Raw genomic sequence first — 19047 nt, 5'->3', positions numbered from 1 at the left:
TGCTCCCTCCCTTCCAGCCCCCTCACCCTGACCTCTCTGTTCCAGACCCCACCACCCAAACCCTCCTGCACTCTTCCTCCCACCAAGATCCTGCACACCAGCCCACTTCTGTATCTCCTCCCACCCAGGCCCTGCAAGCTACTCCTGGCCAGATCATCCCCCGCACCCCAAGTCCCCTTAGGTTCTGAGGCTGGTGTGCGAGGGGAATGATGGGAGGGTTTGGGAAAGGTTTTTGTTTGTTTGTTTCTCACTTGTGTGACCCCCACCCGACTGATTTGTCTATGGGTCAGTGGCCCTGACCCAAAAAAGGTTCCCCACCAATGGTCTAGACCTACACACAGAGGTCTGTATGTTCATGGTACATAAGCTCTTCTTTAATACAAAAGAAAACACTCCCAAGAAGACCTCTTTTTAAAAACTCACTTCCAGGAGAGTCATCTTTAAGGTCAATGCTAGTTGTTAGAGGTAAAATAGAAATCTTTATTTTCTTGGATTTATGGAAGCACTGCTAGGTGCTAAGCTATTCATTGCCACTGGATAATTGCATTCTGTTATCAAATGGAGGCCTATTCTAGTCCCTTGATTACAAAATTGGTGTAGAAGATTTATGCCAAAATAAATGGCAACAAAATTGCATATTTGTTTCAGGCAGGTTATTGTTTTTATAAATAAGCCATGATTTGTTCACTCACTATCTCACAGGTGTAGAAAGTACTTGTTCTCCACGGTGAGATGGAGTTCCCTGATTATTTCTGGTCTTGCAGAGCTGCCTGGCAAACCAACTGAAAGGAGAGTTTGGGAAAGATCTGTGCACTCGAAATGTATTGGTACACACTCATATCGACAGTGCCAGTGGAGACAACTTTACAAACTGCCACAGAATCTCTGCATTTCAGGGTACATGTGTGCTGGCTGTAAACACAGACTGCCTGTTTTATAATATGGTTGTGCCCATCTTGTTGCAAATGTTCGTAGTATAGTGATTATTTTAAAGAAACAAGCCCAAGAAACAGCTTTATGGAGAGGTGGCTTTTTTGGATCACCGCCCATTTTCCTTACCACGTCCCTCTGACTTTCCATTATGGCAATATGTGTGTTACCATTAGCTTTTTGTATGTTGCTATTTCTGTATTTAACTTACCTTAATCTGATCTCATGTTGTCTTTTAACAGATCTAATGTTAGTGACCACTTAGGATTAAACTACTCTAAGGCTGTGTCTACAGTACCACCTTCCTTCAAAGGTGGTAATGAGGCTATTTGGAGTTTACTAATGAAGTGCTGCCATGCATAGGTGGCATTTCATTAAGCAAATCCTGCCCCCCCTCCCCCGTGGCAACGCCGAAGTTTTAAACTTCGAAGTACTGGCACGCGTCTAGCTGCGGCGCACCCACCAGTACTTTGAAGTGCTGGGGCATTTTCAAAGTCCCCTTACTCCTCAAAATTTTGTGTGCCGGTACTTCAACGTGTGCCAGTACTTTGAAGTTTAAAACTTCGGAGTTGCCGCAGAGGGGAATTTGCTTAATGAAGTGCTGCCTATGCACGGCAGCACTTCATTAGTAAACTCTGAGCAGCCTCGTTACCATCCTTCCTTCGAAGGAAGGTGGTAATGTAGACACAGCCTAAGAGTTGGTAGATGCTACTGTCTATGGGGGAATACTTGGGCTTTTCATAAAAGCCAGAGCTTTCTGTCTGTTTCAAAGCCAGGTCTCTGATGGTTTTAGTGAATCAGCTTTCTCGGTACTGCAGCTTTTCTAAGAGGCCTTTTTAACAGCCCATGTCAGTGAAGCTATAATGACACTAGGCTTTAAGCTTTTGTAGCATCTTAAATCCTGTAAAGTGCACATTTATTTAAAACAAACAAAACTAAAAACTTTTAACTGGAGACTGATGGATTTTGTCCAGCTCTTAGAAATTACACTTCTTGCGGCAGAAGGGCAGGATGGGTTTAAAAACATTTTTTAAACTGGAAATCAAGTCAGCTATAGTTACAGAATATCATTCTTTGTGTTCAGAGATGTGGATTCCTTCACAGTATGGCACTTTGTAAGATGATACAGACACTGTGAAATGTGAACATTTCAGTGGTTGAAAAAGCTTTCAGTTGTGTAGGCTTCCAGTGTAGCAAAGTGAGTTATTCATTTGCCAGTCCAGCCTCACTAAAATCATGCCAACTGAGAAAAGGAAAATTAAAAAAAAATTTAAATAAAAATAATAGGCAAAATATTCTAATTCATATTTCCCCTCAAATTGTAAGTATAACTGACGTTAGCTTCTACGTTTCTGAGTTCTGTGTTCACTGTTGGGAGAACAGAACTGATGGCTTTGGCTGCCATCCAACATCTTACATTAACAAGTGGGAGTCTTACTTGTGTGCTGGCTTATTTTCTCCTGATCTCTGTGGACATAGACAGTGGCACACCAGCCACAAAGCAAGGGTGAAAAAAGGCACAGATTGATCTTGTCTTATCTGGAACGCTCTTGTCCAGCAACATCCATAATCCTTCATGCTTTTAGTTAGCCGGACGACCACTTATCGTGGGTGTGGCCAAGTTTCCCATGGTCCCATAAAGTTTATTTCCAGCCACCACTCTTGGGCCTCAGTGTTCTGTGCTGTTATTTAGCTCTAATGTACCCCTGAATGTCTACTAAGAGCCCAGTAAGCCGTGAAAGTGCTGATAATGCACTAGACAATACTGACCTCCCATGGTCCTGCAAATTCTTTCAGCTGGCACTGGTCAGGTCCTAAGGGTGATGGATGACAGAGGGTCAACCTGTACGTGCTGGCTGATCTCAAAATTTTCATACCTTTTTTCAACAATTCCATCAATCATTTCCCATGCCATGGAAATAAGCTAAAAGTCAGTCGCCATCTGGAGCTATAACTATGACTTGCCAGACTCAATAGCTGGCATCCAGCTGAGAGTCAAGGATATTGTCTTCCATAAAGCATGTACACATTGCAAGTATCAGAGGGGTAGCCGTGTTAGTCTGTATCTGCAAAAACAACGAGAAGTCTTTTGGCATCTTATAGACAGACAGATGCAGGAATCCAAAACTCTGTGATTCTTTAAGAACAAAAAAAAAGTTCACAGATCTTTTAAGTGTCTTTACACTTAACATTTCTTGCAATATAATTATATGGATTACTATAATTGTTTAAAAGGTTATGCCTTCAATATATCTTTAGTGCCTACTTCTAGAGCATGTTCTAGACCCCCCATTAAAGCCAATGGGACCCCCCACAAGAAGTAAGAGCTGCCGGATGTATTGCTTAAGAGGAAGATTATATGCCCCTTCTTGTTTTAAAAATAGATTAAAGCACCTGTTTCACCAAAGCATGCTTGTGTTAGCACATGAATGGCTATGCTATGCCCTGTACCAGCGGGTACAATGTTAAAGTATGTATTTTTAAATACTGGATTTATTTTAAATCTTTAAATATGGTTTTAATTGGGTTTGGACAATCTTTAAAAGCAGTCTGCAAAACTAAATGCATAATATATGCGATCTAATTCTAAATTAATTTGTAAATGTGAGATTTATAAGATAATGGGACAATAGATATTTATAGGATATCTTCTGATCCATCTATCACTCAGCACCTGGCAATAAAATCAGTTAACTTCTGTGTAAAAATACCTTTCAGCTAGAAGACAGGAGATTTTTTTTAAGGCTTGTGTGCATTTAAAATGCCACAGAGGCAGAGCTGATGCACTTGAGTGTAGATGCTACCTGTGTAGATGGGAGAGTTTATCCATCAGTGTAGGTAATCCACCTCCCCAAGAGGCATCTAGCACTGTCTACGCAGGAATTTAGGTCAGTTTAACAACTTTGTTCAGAGATGTGGACTTTTCACTCAAGCGACTGTTCTGTGATCACTCTGAGAGTTGCTATTTGTTCAGTACAGGGTCTCTCACTTTGGAAGCCGGCCTGTACTTCCCTGAGCTGTCTATCGATTTCTATCTTCATTATCTCCAAGAGAATCGTGTTGAACACTTTTCCTGGACTATTCAATACTGTGATGCCCCTGCAGTTCTTGCATTCCTTCAGTTTGCCTTTCTGTGGAAGCTTGATAAGGTAGCCATGTTTCCCATCTTGTGAGATTTCTTCAGCATCCCAGATTTTCCCAAATAGATTATACATCATATATACCTCAGTTGCTTCTGCAGGGATGTTGTCTGGACCAGGTACTTTTCCACTTTTCAGATGGGCAATGGCTTTTCTGATTTTTTTTCTTTTGTAAGTCTGCTGCTGTTAATTTGCAGCAGTATATTTGCAGATGGTAACTTGAGAGGTTCCACGTGGGCAGGACAGTTAAGTAGCTCTTCAAAGTGTTCCTTCCATCTACTGAGCTGCTCACCTGGGTTTGTTAACATACGCCCCCCCTTGTCTTGTACTGACTGATCCACGGTACACTGTGACCCAGCTAACATCTGTGTGATGTGAAGTTTTTCTTGTCCCATTTTACAACCTTTTTCACTTCTTTGTTGGCTTCTGAATACAGTCTCTGAGCTTCCTCCTTGGCTGCCCTTGTTTTGCTGTTGTTGACTGCTGCTTTTCTGTCCTTTTGTTCCTTTACTTTTCTCAGAGTTTCTGCTGTGGTCCATTCTTTGTGATGCCTTGTGCTCTTTCCTAGCATTCTATCACAGGCTTCTTTCTCAGCTGTTTTGGTGTGTTCCCAAATTTGTTCCATGGTAGCATCTTTCTGGAAGAGGTTTGCCAGAAGTGCATGTCTGTTGGACAGCTCCACTTGGAAACTGGATCTTCTTACTAAATCCTTCACCTGCTCCATGTTGAATCTCAATCCCAGCTTGGTCACTTCTGTGGTATACTAAAAAGTCTTCAAATCACAAGCTACAGACACTCATAAACAGATGCCTGAAGTATATCCTTCATATCAGATGGCAAGACTTAGTCACAAATTAGGAGCTTTGGAAAGAGCAGGACAAGAACCATTTGACATTGAAATCAAGAGAAGGAAGTGGGGATGGCTAGGCCACACTCTCAGAAAGCCATCATCCAGCAGAGTCTGTCAAGCTCTCACATGGAACCCACAAGGAAATCGCAAAAGAGGAAGACTTCAGACAACGTGGAGAAGATGTACTGAGATTGAAGGGCAACAACTGGAGTACTGCAGGAGCCAGCTAGAAGTTTTTTCCCAAGACAGCGTGAAGTGGAGGAGACTTGTAGACAACTTATGCTCCATGAGGAGTACAAGGGTTAAGGAGTAAGTAGTAGATTCACATAGCTAACTTAATTTTCCAGTGTAGACCAGGCTGAAGACTTCAAGCTTTTAACACCTTCGCTGCAGTTGTTTCTGCAGCCTTTGTGTGGAGGTAGAACAGGGCATCATTGTCGTGGTGCTGTAGTGGAATAACAGTGCTTATGTTTGGGATGTACCCTGTGAAAGGGCTTAGAATGTAGATGTGTTTGGATCCACATACCTAGGACATTAGGCAATATCCAGGCAGCTATGAGATTCTGAGGATTAGAATTCACCACATTGGGGAGCAGAGTGGAGGTTGAAAGGTGCCCACTCGTCAATAGAGACCAGAACTGTGTATGGAGAATGAACTGGAAACCTCAACTGGAGGACCTTTGATATCTGGTTAAGATAAATAATATAATGAATAGAGACAATCTGTGAGGAGCTGTTAAAAGTCAAACTGTTCTCAGGCCAATGGAACGTCAGGAAAGATGTTATGATCATTCAGTTTAACTCCTGGCATAGGTCTAGCTGCTATGTTATAAGCATACTGAAGAAGACAAACAACAGGAAAGCCACTGATGCTACATTTGTATTGTTCTTTTCAGCTAGAATAACTGCAGAATTGTTTTAGACTATGGTTGATATTTTAGGTAGGGTTAATATGTCTAGGGGTTTTAGACTTGTATCTTTCATTAAAATTAATTGTGTGCAGTTTTATTGTAGCCAGGTTGGTCCCAGGGTATTACAGTAATGGGTGAGTGAGGTACTCTCTTTTATGGGACCAGTTTCTGTTGGTGAGAGAGGCAAGGCTTTGAGCTTGAAAACTTGTCCCTCTCTCTGCAACGAAAGTTGGTCCAATAAAAGATAGTATGTCACCCACTCTGTCTTGCAGGCTTCTGTCTAAATCCTCTGAAATGCTTTGAAAGTCTTGATTTACTTACACAGAATTCACATATCTACCACTGAAATGTAACCATTCTAGACCAGCAGTGCTGCTCAACCATTTTTAGTAAGCAGAATGAAGAATAATTTTCTTCAGTTCATTGAGAAAAATGGCTGCACTGGTCTTTTTTGCAGCCACTTTTGGAAAGTATAATTGAGAAAGGAAAATGAGTAAAGACTGAAATCACTTCCTATTTAGTGATTGCATCATAACTAGAACCCACTTCTTATTTAGTGGAAGGTATCATCCCAGGTGATTAGCTTAATAGGTGCATCCGTAATTCCCTGCTTGGAATAATAATTCACTGCAAGGTTTATCCATTAAAGCATTGAATATTTTTGTGGCCTATAAGCAATATATCTATAACCAACACATACAAGTATGGTCACATATTCCTTATGCCCATGGCAGCAGTGCTAGCAAGAAACAAAATAGCCCTATCAGAGCAAAGATCATGGCTTTGTTCAAGCAATTTAATAGGTGCTAAATAGATAAAGGTGCAATCAGAAAAATATAGGGCCAGATCTTTAGCTGTTGTGAATCCACACAGCTCAGTTGAATCAAGGCCTGCTGAGGATGGCCACAGTATCTGTAGTCAGCATGTACCCATTGCTACCACATGAAATCTCTCCCATATACACACTTATAGAGCATCTTTCTTAAACTGTTTTGAGATTGCATAAGAATCCAAAATTTGGGTAATTTTTGTAGCAAGAGTATTCCGGGGTGGCTGGCTCATTAAATGAAATAGATCCATCTCCCCATGCCAGAACAGTTGCTCCCATTTGGCCTTTTCAGGGCAGTCTAACTGCTGGAGACTATAAAGGACCAGGCAGAATCTGAGAGGAGAGAGACCACCGTTCTCTCACTGACTGAGTTTATCTGCATGAGTCACAAGATGATAGGGGAGAGTCCGCAAGCCTTTCCTGGAAAGAGGAAGGAAGTAGCAGGTGGTCATTGAGAGGCTAACATGCTGACTTTCAGGAGTTGGTGCTGGAAGGCTGAAAAGGCCTGAGGGGTAGGAAGGCAGGCAGTGCGGGGGTAGAGCCATGGAAGAGGTGGTTGGTGAGGGATGAAAGCTGAGAGCAGCAGAGATGTCTACTGGCTCTCCAAGCTGGAGAGTTGAAGCTAGAGGGCCAGAGAAGAACGAACACAAAGAGCTGGGATGTGATGAGGGATGCTGTCTGAACTGTGGTTGTGGGACTTTTTTTGTTATGGTTTACGTGTGTTGGACTTGTAAAATCAGTCCCCCAAGAGCTGTATTTATACTTAAGAACCTGACTATTTCTGGGGCTTCTGAAAGGAGACACTGAGGCAGACATGTCTGCTCTGCCATGGCCTATCCAGAAGCGGGCTTCTCTTGGGGCCGTTTCATGACAGATTTATTTCCCAGGTTGACTGAAAGCCTGGTCTCCCTCACTTTGTCACGTCACTAATAGTAAGGATGCTTGTCTCATCCTATTCTTCATGAATGCTCTTTGAAAATCATTTAAAGCACACTGAGTGGAATAGATGGTCGTCATGTAATTTAATGGGGTTTTGGATTGGGTTTTTTACCTTATTCGTCTTTCAGTAGCATCCCTTTGGGAGCTGCATTTCAGATGAGCATGTGCCTCTGACTTTTGGTAGCGGGGTCTGTTTGTTCTGCACCTGTGCTCCAGAGCTTGTGGTCTGTGTAGTCAGACGAAGGCCTAAGCCCACATAACACAGGCCTGGTTTGAGCCTACAGCCTAGCAACAATGAACAAAACATGGCTAACATAAAGCAAGGCAAAGCTGTGAGCAAGAGGCAAAAGCCTGATAACAAAACTTGGCACAAACAGAGCTGAATGTACAAAACATGTACTCGTAATCAGCCCAGTTTCAGAACAATAATTGGTACAAGTAATAAGTTGAAATCACAAGGTAGCACCAGCTCATTAAAAAAGACCTTGGTACCAGCTCCTCACAGATACAGACCCAGGTTCAGGAAAGGGTCTAAAATGACAGTGCGATGGATACAAGATGATCTAATGAAACTACAAAGTACAGGGTGGTGGGTGGTATCTAAGTAGCATCAGAGGTTGGTAACCTCACAATGTCAGAGGGTGGCAACCTGATACGTCAGCAGTGAAATGTGATTTGTTTGTATCTGTATATCAAGCAGTGTCTTGTGCGGGGAACAGTCTTTGTCTGACCTAGCAGGCAGTGGAAATTTCTCACTGACTGAGTCATTCCATTGGGGCAAGTACATATGCTCTGTGGTTCAGTAGAGTCTACTTGACAACTGTTATTTGTACTTAGCTCTGCAATAAACCTGGCCTGGCACCTTCGATCCTTATCTGGTTTGTGGTGTTGGGGAAACTTAGCTGGGTCTGTTGCGATCATTAGACCCACATCATTGAACACACAGATACTAAATAACTGAGATATTCTACATCATGGAGACCTTCCCCTTCCTCAGTACCTCCTAGTTCTCTGCTACCTACAGAATGAGGCAGATAAACATTGAACTATGTTGAAGATACCTCCTCATAGTCTCAGATTTCTGAGCAAGGATATCTATTGTATTGATTTAGATGGAATATATGGACTCAAAAGCTCAAAGCGTTCATGTGACCCTGTCATTGTCCAACATTACATAGTATTAAACAAGGTTCAGGGTTTAGTACACAGGGACCTCAGCCCGCTTTCAAGGAGCGAAAGGCAAGAGCTGAGAAGAAAGTGACACCACAAACCAATATCTGCTCAGCTTCACCAGATGAGGCTAGGATGCCTTCCCCACCTTCTGATGCTAATGATATTAAACAGTGTCAAGAACGTGCAAAGCAGATTGGGGAGTCTCTCCAGATCCCCTTGGAGGAGGTCTCAGAGTTACAGCATAAGGTTTTAGACACACTGCCCATGACAACTCCTAGTCAAGTGCCTTTGCCAGTGAGGAGGCTCTTACTGAACCTGCCAAGAACATCTGGCAGACTCTAGCTACTGTACTGCCTACAGGCAAACAAATATTTCTTGTTATAAGGCTGCTAATGATTAGCCCTATTCTAGAATAATACCCATTCCAAAGGTCCCAATGTACCTCCAGGACACTGTAGGAAAATGTACCAGTGGAAGACATTTGCAATGCTTCAACTTGGGCATCAGTTCATACTTTTTTGGCAGCCCTGTGCCCTGGTGCCCACTTAGGATCAGGTGCTGCTGTTGGCCTGGCAGTCCCATCATTTGTCGTAGACACAACTCTGAAGCTCTGCCCTCTGTCCAAGAGCATTGCTCAGGAGTCCTTGGAAGTGGTGCACCCAGAGAGACATTGCTCAAAGAAGAAGGAGATATCACTTACCTTATAAAGTAATCTTACCGCTCTTTGAGAAGTGTCCCCCTGTGGGTGCTCCATTACATGCCCTGCTTCCGATCTGCTTCCAAGTCTTATCTCGTGTGCCTTTGCAATAGAGAAGGAACTGAGGGTGTTTTTGTCCCTACGGCTCTATATGTCCTCAGTGTGGGACAGATGGAGGTCTGGTGTGTGTCTGCAGGCTGAACAGGCGCTGCTCCCAAAAAACTTTGTTCAGAGACACACAGGGCACATGCATCTCTGATATGGAACACCCATGGGGGACACATGGCAAAGAACTGTAGTTACTATGTAAAATACGAAACCTCTTTTGGGAGGAGCGATGAATTTACTTTTGCATACAATGGTTTATTGTTGCAACCTTTTTTAAAAAAAAGCAGAACGCCTTTCCTTTTCTTGTGTTGTGATGCTGATCTGTGTGGTTCTTGGAGGTTGGAAGGGAACTGTTACCATTAGAAAGTTATGAATATTAACATCATGTTCTTTAATTGCTGGGTCTAAAGTGTGCACAGAATATTTGGGCATTTAAGATTTCAGTGAAAGCAGCTGATTGGTTCAATAATTTATTTTCCCTCCAAGTCTTGTTAAGGTTATGTAACAGTTGAGAGGAATTATTCATATTAATTTCTGATTGACTAAAAAGCGTGGACTTGTTTGTGTATATGCACATGCATGCACACATCCGTATAACAATTCACACACACATGAATTTACACATACAGCCACAGTAGCAAGAGTCATTTGTGTTTTAAATGTGTATTTCGCAAGTGACTGTCAGAGTAAAAATTAAATGCTTTGAGTGGAACTGAAAGCTGCTCAAGGATCTGGGATTAAGTAATCAAGGTATATTATTGTCACAGGAGGACCATGGTACAATGGAAGCTGATCTGGACAAAGATGAGGTGTTACAGCCTCAGCTGGGAGAGCTGTCAGGGGAGAAGCTGCTGACAACAGAATATTTGGGAGTAAGTACCACTCTTTGGGATTCTAAAATAAGGAATTTCTTTGACTAGGTATTTAATTTCAACATTTCAATCGGAATTTAACACCGAGAGGTTTTTTTTTATGACAGCCACCCTCTTCTGCATGCTACATATAAGGTGGGCTGAGACTAAGCTCCTTACCTGCCTACTCAGCCCCAATTCCTTACTATGAGTTCAGGAGCACTTATCCAGCACAGATAAGATGGGCTTGGGAAAGGGAAAAATATGTGTCCTGTATGAGCCAGCATGGAGCAGAGTTATAGCGCCGTCATGAAGTAACTGATGGCAATTTTGTTCAGTGACATTAGGATACAGCCTAAGCTGATGCTCCAGTTGTCTTCTTGTCTCTATCCCAGTGACTTCAGTCGCCCATTTTCCCCTTTCCCTTTTCTCCTCCTGTGTATCAGATAATGACCCATACCCCAAAAGTGAAGAAGAAGCTGTTTCCTGGTATCCAGCAGAGCATAGATGAGCCTCTCCAGAGACCAGTCACGCCGGGCTGTCACAGAGCTGCATACCCAACGTAAGTCTGGGCTAATGAGGCAGAAAGTTGGATTACTTGTTCATAACTTTGAATTTTGCTCCAAAATAATGTGTTTTGAATATACAAAAAATAAAGCCTCCACATGGGAAAGTACATTGCCATTGTCATTCTTCAAAGCTCTTTACGTAAGATAATGGATAGGGAAGGAAAACTGCAGTCGAAGCAGGGTCCGTTGACCAAAGTCATGTACTTTGGGGTAATGGAGTGAAAGTTTAGAGTCATTTGGTTTAAGCTTGCCATAAATACAATGTGTCCATATTTTCCACAAGGCCTGTCCCTATGGGTGTGCGGGGCCCAGGGCAACCTCCTGTCCTGTGTGCCCTAGGTGCAGGGTCTGGGGCAACCAGTCTCCACCAGGGGATCTGCCCTGCCTTCATCCCTTCTCTGCCCCCATTGCACTCATTGTATGAATCCTACTCCCTTGGGCAACATGAGCCGGGAGACTACTAGGGGCCTGGAGCAGGGTAGCAGCAGTGGTCGGGCTCCCTGGACTCACTGCGGCAGCAGGAGCTCCATTCTTCCCCATCACCCATCTCCCAGCCTGCTGCGCTCCACTTTGCTGGGACCAGAGCCATCTCTAGTGGGGCCTCGGGCAGCTCCCCAAAGTGCCTCACGCATGAGGCCCAGGCAATCCCCCCCCGTCCTCTGCAGACCCCACCTCTACTCTTCCTCTTCTCCTATGTCACACCTTTGCCCTAAACACCTTCTCCCAAGCGACGCAAGCCAAGGAGTTACCAGGGGGCAGGGGGCCTGGTTGCTAGCAGCAGCTGGATGGGGCCTCTTCCACCACACTCTCTCAGCCCTCTGCACTCTGCTTCTCTGTGGTGTCAGGAAGGGGATCACTTAAAATAGTAATGCTATCAAAATGAACCACTTTCGCCAAACTTCCCCCATTCAGTTTTGAAATTGACTCACTGTGTACTAAGCAGAGGTAATTACAACTTAATTTGCCTCCAGGGAGGCATCCCATCATTGCTCTTACTTCAAAACTGGGCTTTCTAGGGTGAACGCTCAATTTCAAAATGCCCCGGCAGTGTGACAAATATCAGGGGATAGCTGTGTTAGTCTGTATCTGCAAAAACGAGGACTCCGATGGCACCTTATAGACAAGCAGATATATTGGAGCACGTGACAAAGTGGGTCTTTACCCACAGAGCTTATGCCCTAATATATTTGTTAGTTTATAAGGTGCCACAGGACTTCTCGTTCTTCCAGTGTGAACGCCCTTTTCAGACATAACTCATTTTGGAAAAACCTTGCTGTGTAGACGTAGCATTAGAGTGATCTTAGCTGAAACTTATAAGAATAGCATTTTCAGACAAGTTGTGATCATTTCTTTTAAAGCTGCCTTTACAGTCACAAAGCTTGGGAAGTAATATCAGGAGATTGGTAAGTTTATAGTGAGTTTCTGTATACAAAGAAAGGACAACAAACCCAAAGGTCAAAGTCACTTTGATGTAAATGAAAGCCTCATTTAATACAAAATTTTGTTTGAGTATCTATACGCTACTTGACTATAATATGACTTCTGCACAGATCTTTCACATCCACTGTCACAAAATCCTTTATTCAATTAAAAGTTACAAAGGTGAAATACGAAAGAAGAAAGTAAAAGGAAATGGTAGACGAATGGTGTAAGTGTATTGCATATCTAGAAAGGCACTAATAAGAACCTTGATAAAACGAGTTTCTAATTGAGTGCATGATACTTCCTCATTTCAGGATGTAAAAATCAAGCATGGTATTTGAACGAAGCAGACCCAAGTTCTGACATTGGAAATGTGGATATCCCAGGGGAGAGTCTGGCCTGCAGGCTCCTATTTTTGCTTATATTATAATCTTGATAAACTTCTGCAGCAAATGGGTGACGTGATTATGGAATCTGGTTCCTCCACAGGCATAAGAAGGGGTACAGATTTTAAAATATGTGGTAAAAGAATCATTTGTTAGAATGGTCTTTTTTTCCATAACCATAACATCCCACATCTTAGCAAACCATCTACGTGTGCTAGGAGAAGAGGGACCCAGTAATAATGTGGGCTGCTATCAGTAACACCCAGATCTTTTTATTCTTGTTTTTCTTTCACTTCCCCAAATGATGTAATCTGTCTAGTATGTTTCGGAACATCAGACCAAAGTCATTGGGGATGATACTGGTTAACTGGTAAACATCACCCTTAATTGGTGGGGGCTGAAGCAGCCCCTTTCCTGCTAGGTACAGGGGGTGGTTGCAGACCTTCAAGGTCCACCACAGGTGAGGGTTGCTCCTTGCTGGCTGGAGCAGCCCTTGTTCACAGCAGCCTGAGGTGTGCCTGGGGCAGGGGCACGCCAGCCCAGCCAGAGCAGCTGCTGTCCATGGCAGGAGGAGGTGTGACTGCTCCAGCCCACCCTTTCTGCCCCATTTAACCATTTAAACTTAACATTTAACTAGCTAACTAAACAGGATTTTAAATCCCTAAATACTACTTTACTGCTCACCAACGCCATCAAAACTGTTCAAGGGCTCTCCCTCCCCTGCAATTCCTGTTATCCTCAGTAAGTCAGAAAACCTGGATTCATTCTGTGCAGTCTACGGTAATTGAAATGCAATACTCATATAGTCCTTTCCAACTATAGTTCTCAAACACCGCAAAGGCGGCTAAGCCTTATTCCATTTTATAGATGAGAAAAATGAAGCGTGTCAAAGTGAGATGACTTGCTCGAGGTCATGCAGCAAGTCAGTGGCAGATCTGGGTACAGCTCTGAGGTCTCTTGACTCCCTTCCACATGTACTCATACCTAGGTCATAGCTGTTCCCTAGGTGAGGTTAAAAAACTCATGCCCATTACTCACGTCCACACAAGTAGTACTCCAGATAAGGATTACATGAGGACTTTCGGGCTTCTCTATCACTGATGCCACACCATGGGCTAACTGTGACACAATTTGAATTGTCTCCTCTTAGCCTGCGCTTGTTTCCACAATGCAACTAAATGATGGACTGCTGAGAATCTCCCTGGGAACATACTACAACGGCAGAGGGAACCGACATGATGATGAAGCAAAGCAGCCTCTGCAAATTGTTTCTCTGACCCTGTGTTGCAAAACTGCAAATTATGTGTGTTTTTGCTGATTTAAAAGCAGTGTACAATTTAATTTTCTCTGTTTTACTCAGATTGTAAAACTGGGGTAAATAATATTAAATGCCAACTAAGGGTAAAATGGGAAGCAGGCAATAATAGCATTCATGGAAAGTTTGCGTTTTACAGTGAAACCCTCTGTAGCTAACTTCTGTCTGCAAGAAAACAAGTAGAGGACAAAGACAATAAGCAGAAAAGTGAATTTCTAGAAGAAAAGGATGAGAAGCAATGGAGTTTGTACCTAGCTAACTAACTTAGCAAATGAAATTGATTACTAGAGGATAAGAACTAATAGGATGCCCTTCTGTGAGCAAAGCAATACAACGGATCAGAATTTAGTAGTCCAGACATGAAGAGAAAGGCTTGAGCTATATTCATTAGTTATAAACCACTTCAGTAAACTAGTTGACTGTGTTGTATCAAACTGCTGTGGAATATGACAAGTTTTACCCCTTGATGCTCATCCACATGGGGAAACTCAGGAAAATTAATCCAAATTAAGTGAAAGTATAAATTTAAAGTGGATTAATGGTATTAAACACTGCGTGGAGGCTCTCATTCAAAATCAGCATGGCCTTCATTCAGTTTAGGCTTAACTATGGGGTGGGGGGCACTCAGGAAAATTACTTCTGATTAACTAAAGGTGTGAATTAAAAATGCATTAGTTAAAATGCATTAGCTGCTTATATGAAAACTCCCAGTCAGTATTAAAGTGGCCTTTGCAAGTGAATTAATTCTGAAAGAGGCTGCCCATATAGGGACTAAATATAGTTTAACATATCATCTTTAATTGTATGTGTTGAGTTAATTTGGCTTAATTGTCCCCATGTAGACAAGCCCTTGGTCTATGCTGTAAGGGGATGTTCTAGCCAGGAAATACTGGAGAGCTCTTTTTAAAGATCTTCTACTTCATGAGCTCACTCAAGAGGGACAAGCTGTTTAATATTCTTCTGTCTGTTGCCTTAGAAACTGATTTAGTGGTCCAATTATTAACCACTGTCTTGGAAAGTCGCTTTTTGAACTAGACTGTTTAGTCTAACGTTGCCATGAACGTTCAATAAAACTCTCATTTGAGCGTAGCTTCCCACCCAGCCCTGTACCCTGTCCTCCAAACCTACCCTCACTGCTTCTTGTCATGCCATCTGGTTACCAAGCAATCTTATCCCTCTTCCTAACAACCAGCCTGACCCAAGAAGTTAAGTGAACTAGTTCTATAGCTGTTCAGTTACAATTTTGCATGGCGTGGAACCTCCATACCACCCAGAAACAAATTTTACACTCCTGAACAAGCTTGTTACGGAGTAGCTGCTAGACACTCATCGGCACAGTCTCTGCGGAGGGGGCCACTGGTGATTTCTCTCTCCAAATTGTTGTAAGTTGTGGTTCCTTCCCGAGCTATTTATTAAGCGACAGGGAAGAAAAAGTTAATTTCAAAAACATCTCACATCATCTGATTTAAGTAGAACAATCAAAGTGCTGTTAAGTTGGGTGCCTGGCACTAGCTTTCAACATAAAATGCACTTTTCTATTTCTTCTGTGCCTTTCCAGGAAACGATATCGTCATTCTCATGTTGGGGGTTTTCTTTTTTAGGTTGTAAGTATTTATCACCCTGCATTCTCATTTCTCCTCCAGGCCAGAAAGTGATGCCATTTCTTCCCATGGCAGGGACGGCAAACTCCAGTCTCTGCAGAACTGTCGTCCACCCACTCAGTGCGGTAGCAGATCCAGTATTTCTGGCTTTTGTGTTTCCTCTGCATGTAAGGCTATTTTGAGAATGCTGCTGTTAATTGTTCTTGTAGTGGCTCAGCCCTTTGCTGAAATGCATGCCTTGTGGGTATGCTGTGGTGTTCCAGAATGTGGTCAGTCACTGCCTTCCTCTTTCATATGGAGGGGTGGCGTACGTGCCCCAGGTGTGCAGTGCTCCATCTTGATCCAAGCAGAACTGCAATCAAAAGGGCTCGGTATCCACAAATGCCGTATGCAGTGTTGAATTTAGAGCTGCATAGATCTGTGTGCTGCAGACTCAAGAATCCAGCAGGCAATGTTCCATCTTAATTCAAAGACAACTGTCACCCACAGACTACCCAGTTTCCAGCAGTGCCCTGATGAAATAAGTACTCTTTTTGGGCCTAAATGAACTGTTGCTGGGGCCTATCGTCTCCTTTGCATTGCAGTTGAAGGCGGTTGCAGTCGTCTGCATGGCGACTCTAAAATGGTAGAATCTGGTTGAGGATGGGAGCCCGTTACGTTTACAGCTGCAGAGGTGAAGGGACATAAGCAGACCGGTAAAAATTTTGTGGGGAGAGAAGATAGTATATGCCCCATATTTTCTCCCCTGTGGTTACATCAGCATTCCTGTTTCATTTTATTTAAATTAGTTGTGGCCCTTAGCCTCCTAGCAAGTTGCCAGAGCTGCCTTCAGAGGGGCAGCATTTCTAGTTTTCCGCTGTAGAGAACAAAACAGAGAGATTCTTTCCTTGCACCTTGAATGGATGCTAACACAAATTCATCTGGGGCTGCCTTTCAGAAAGGGAGGGGTATGCGGTTTACTTATACAAGCGGTGGGGTTCCAGCCTGTTTGCAGGTTTAAGAGTGACCGTGTCAATTAGGCACTAAGAGCAAAATATACTGGAATATGTTGAATTCGGCTTGCAGCTGGCCAAGGCAGCATTATTAAAAAAGTCAGTGGAAGATGTCTTTGCTTTGCTAAAAATATGCTTTGAATCAGTAAAGAAATGGCTTTTTTTTTTTAATTTCAAAAAGGAAATGAAAGAGATTTTGGGAAGAGTAACAAAAGTTTCGCGGAGAGGAATTTGCTTGCATAATGCTCAGAGCTGATATAATAGGCTTAACCCAAAGAGTGCAATAGAAGCAGATGAAGTTCCAGCTCAAGGCATGCATCGAGCATTCCATATACTTTGCCCTAATGAGAGGGATGGTCTTCAAGCCTCAGATTTCACACTAGCGTGCAGGTACTGAACAAAAGCATTCTGCTGAGATCAGCTGGTCAGAAACAGCAGCTCAGAACATCAGATGTAAGTTAATAGGAAACCTGTTGACTTGGCAGTTTTCCTATATTCAGAAAAAAACAGTCTTTTAAATATTCAAACTTTGTAAAGGAGATTAAGCAAAAGCAGACATCAAAAGTGCTGCTACTTGCGGATTAAAAATGTCTGGTCGGATGAAACTGTCCCTTGAATATTGACTCAGAAATAATCCCTTCTATTTCTAAGGCGCAGTTCAGTCCAAAGGACTGAAAGAGCCCAAGTGTCTTATAAAAATGGTGCGTTCCGATATTATCTCACCCCTGAAGTATAGCCATGTCTGGGGTGAAAGTGCAGTAGCTATTCCTTGCCAATGACACTATACAGCAGTTTGTGAATAGGGGCTTGTTAAACAGGAAATTTAGGTGAAAGCAGAATGTAAATGCTACTGTTTTAATTTGATTAGGATCATGGAATTTATGCCCCCACTTTTGGAAAAAGCGCTGTTAACATTTTAATTTTTGCAGATCATTATAGCTTTGGTACTATGTTTCATCTATACCAAAGTCCATTAGTAGGTTCTAGCCAAACATATTAATGTGTTTAATATACAGCTTAGCAAGAGAACAACGTGAGTTGCAGTATTTCTTTCTGAAGAGAGGAGAGCTACGTCTATGCTACGAGAAATTCAAATTTATTAATGTCGATTGTGTAACCCTGGATTTTATGAATTCGAATTTGACTGTCTTCACTTTCCCATGTGTACCTCACAAAGTCAACTTCTTGCCATACTCAAGTGGCAAACATTGACTGTTGCAGCAGTGCATTATGGGAACCCATCCCACAGTTCCCTCATACCCATAGCATTCTGGGTATGTTCACTGGTATTTGACACCCTCTTCCCAAATTGCATTGCCCTCATTCCCCTCCAACGCCCCCAAAATCTTAGCTGCTGAAGGAGACTTCCCACCGGCAGCAGCCAACCCCCCGCAGGTCCTTATTGGGGTGGGGGACATGGGGGAGTTTCAGTGGGGGACCAGTTGATGGAGTCCCCCCATGCAGCAGAAAGGCCCTGAAAACCTTAGTCACCCGGGAGGGACTCCCCCACCTCCCCAGCGGCAGCAAGCCCCCGAAAATCTTGGCTGCTGGAGGAGACTTCCCCCTGATGCAGAAAGGCCCTGAAAATAGTTTTGGTGGGAGGCCAGTTGAAGTAATGCAGCAGAAAGGCCCTGAAAACCTTAGCTGCCAGGGGAGACTTCTCACCGGTGGCTGCAAGCCCCTGAAAATCTTTCCTGCCCTGGGAGCCCTAATTGCGCACAAGCCAGGACATGGGGCTGCCTGGCAGCATTCAGCATCAAGTAGCAGGCACGTCCTTTAATTGGTTCAGAGGCTAGCAAAGTGATATGGTTGAGCATGGGAAAGACCCCGACTGTCTGGTGCCTGTGGGGGAGCGAAGGGGAAGGAGAAGTTTCTTGGACACCACCTACTTCGAAGTCCCCTTATTCCCATCTGCTCATAAGGGGACGTTGAAGTAGCCGGGGTCCTTTCAAAAAGGAGCCCCGTCTGGATGAGCTGTGCAGCGGCGAGCCACGCCAATTTCAAAGTGCCGCGGCCGCCCACATGCTAATGAGGTGCTGAATATGTATTGCAGCGCTTCATTGGTAAACTTCAAAATGGCCATTTGCATGGCCATTTCGAAGTTTTGGGCTAGTGTAGACACGGCCCTTGGGTTTAATGCAGCAGAATAATGAAATGGTCAGGGATTGACCCATTGTGAAGGGCTACATGAGATGAAAACATCAGATGAACAGTTGGATCAGTATAATCCAGCCTCATAAATCAGAATCATAAGGAAGGGCCTGCCTTTGCGCCAACAACCTTTCTCCACTTTCTTAGTCTAAAGTTGCCTCTCAAGCTTTTCCATACCTGCTC

At 43.3% G+C, this 19047-nt stretch overlaps 1 protein-coding gene across 3 annotated transcripts in view; it reads left to right on the top strand.

Annotated features, from left to right (window-relative positions):
- The window catches only part of ARMC9 (armadillo repeat containing 9), a 116067-nt gene that overhangs the window by 81096 nt on the left and 15924 nt on the right, over positions 1–19047 (top strand). For 2 of the 3 annotated variants that reach the window (XM_075003814.1, XM_075003813.1), the window contains 3 exons: positions 10345–10449; positions 10875–10990; positions 15764–15888. In XM_075003814.1, the coding sequence (XP_074859915.1) occupies positions 10345–10449; positions 10875–10990; positions 15764–15888 (346 nt within the window). The remainder of the gene's footprint in view (positions 1–10344; positions 10450–10874; positions 10991–15763; positions 15889–19047) is intronic. The other variant, XM_075003816.1, reaches the window with a different exon arrangement.

Source organism: Carettochelys insculpta, chromosome 10 (genome assembly GCF_033958435.1).
Source record: "Carettochelys insculpta isolate YL-2023 chromosome 10, ASM3395843v1, whole genome shotgun sequence".
In the NCBI taxonomy this organism is placed as follows: Eukaryota; Metazoa; Chordata; order Testudines; family Carettochelyidae; genus Carettochelys; species Carettochelys insculpta.
The sequence above is the reverse complement of the archived record's forward strand: the minus strand, read 5'-3'. Positions and strand labels throughout refer to the sequence as shown.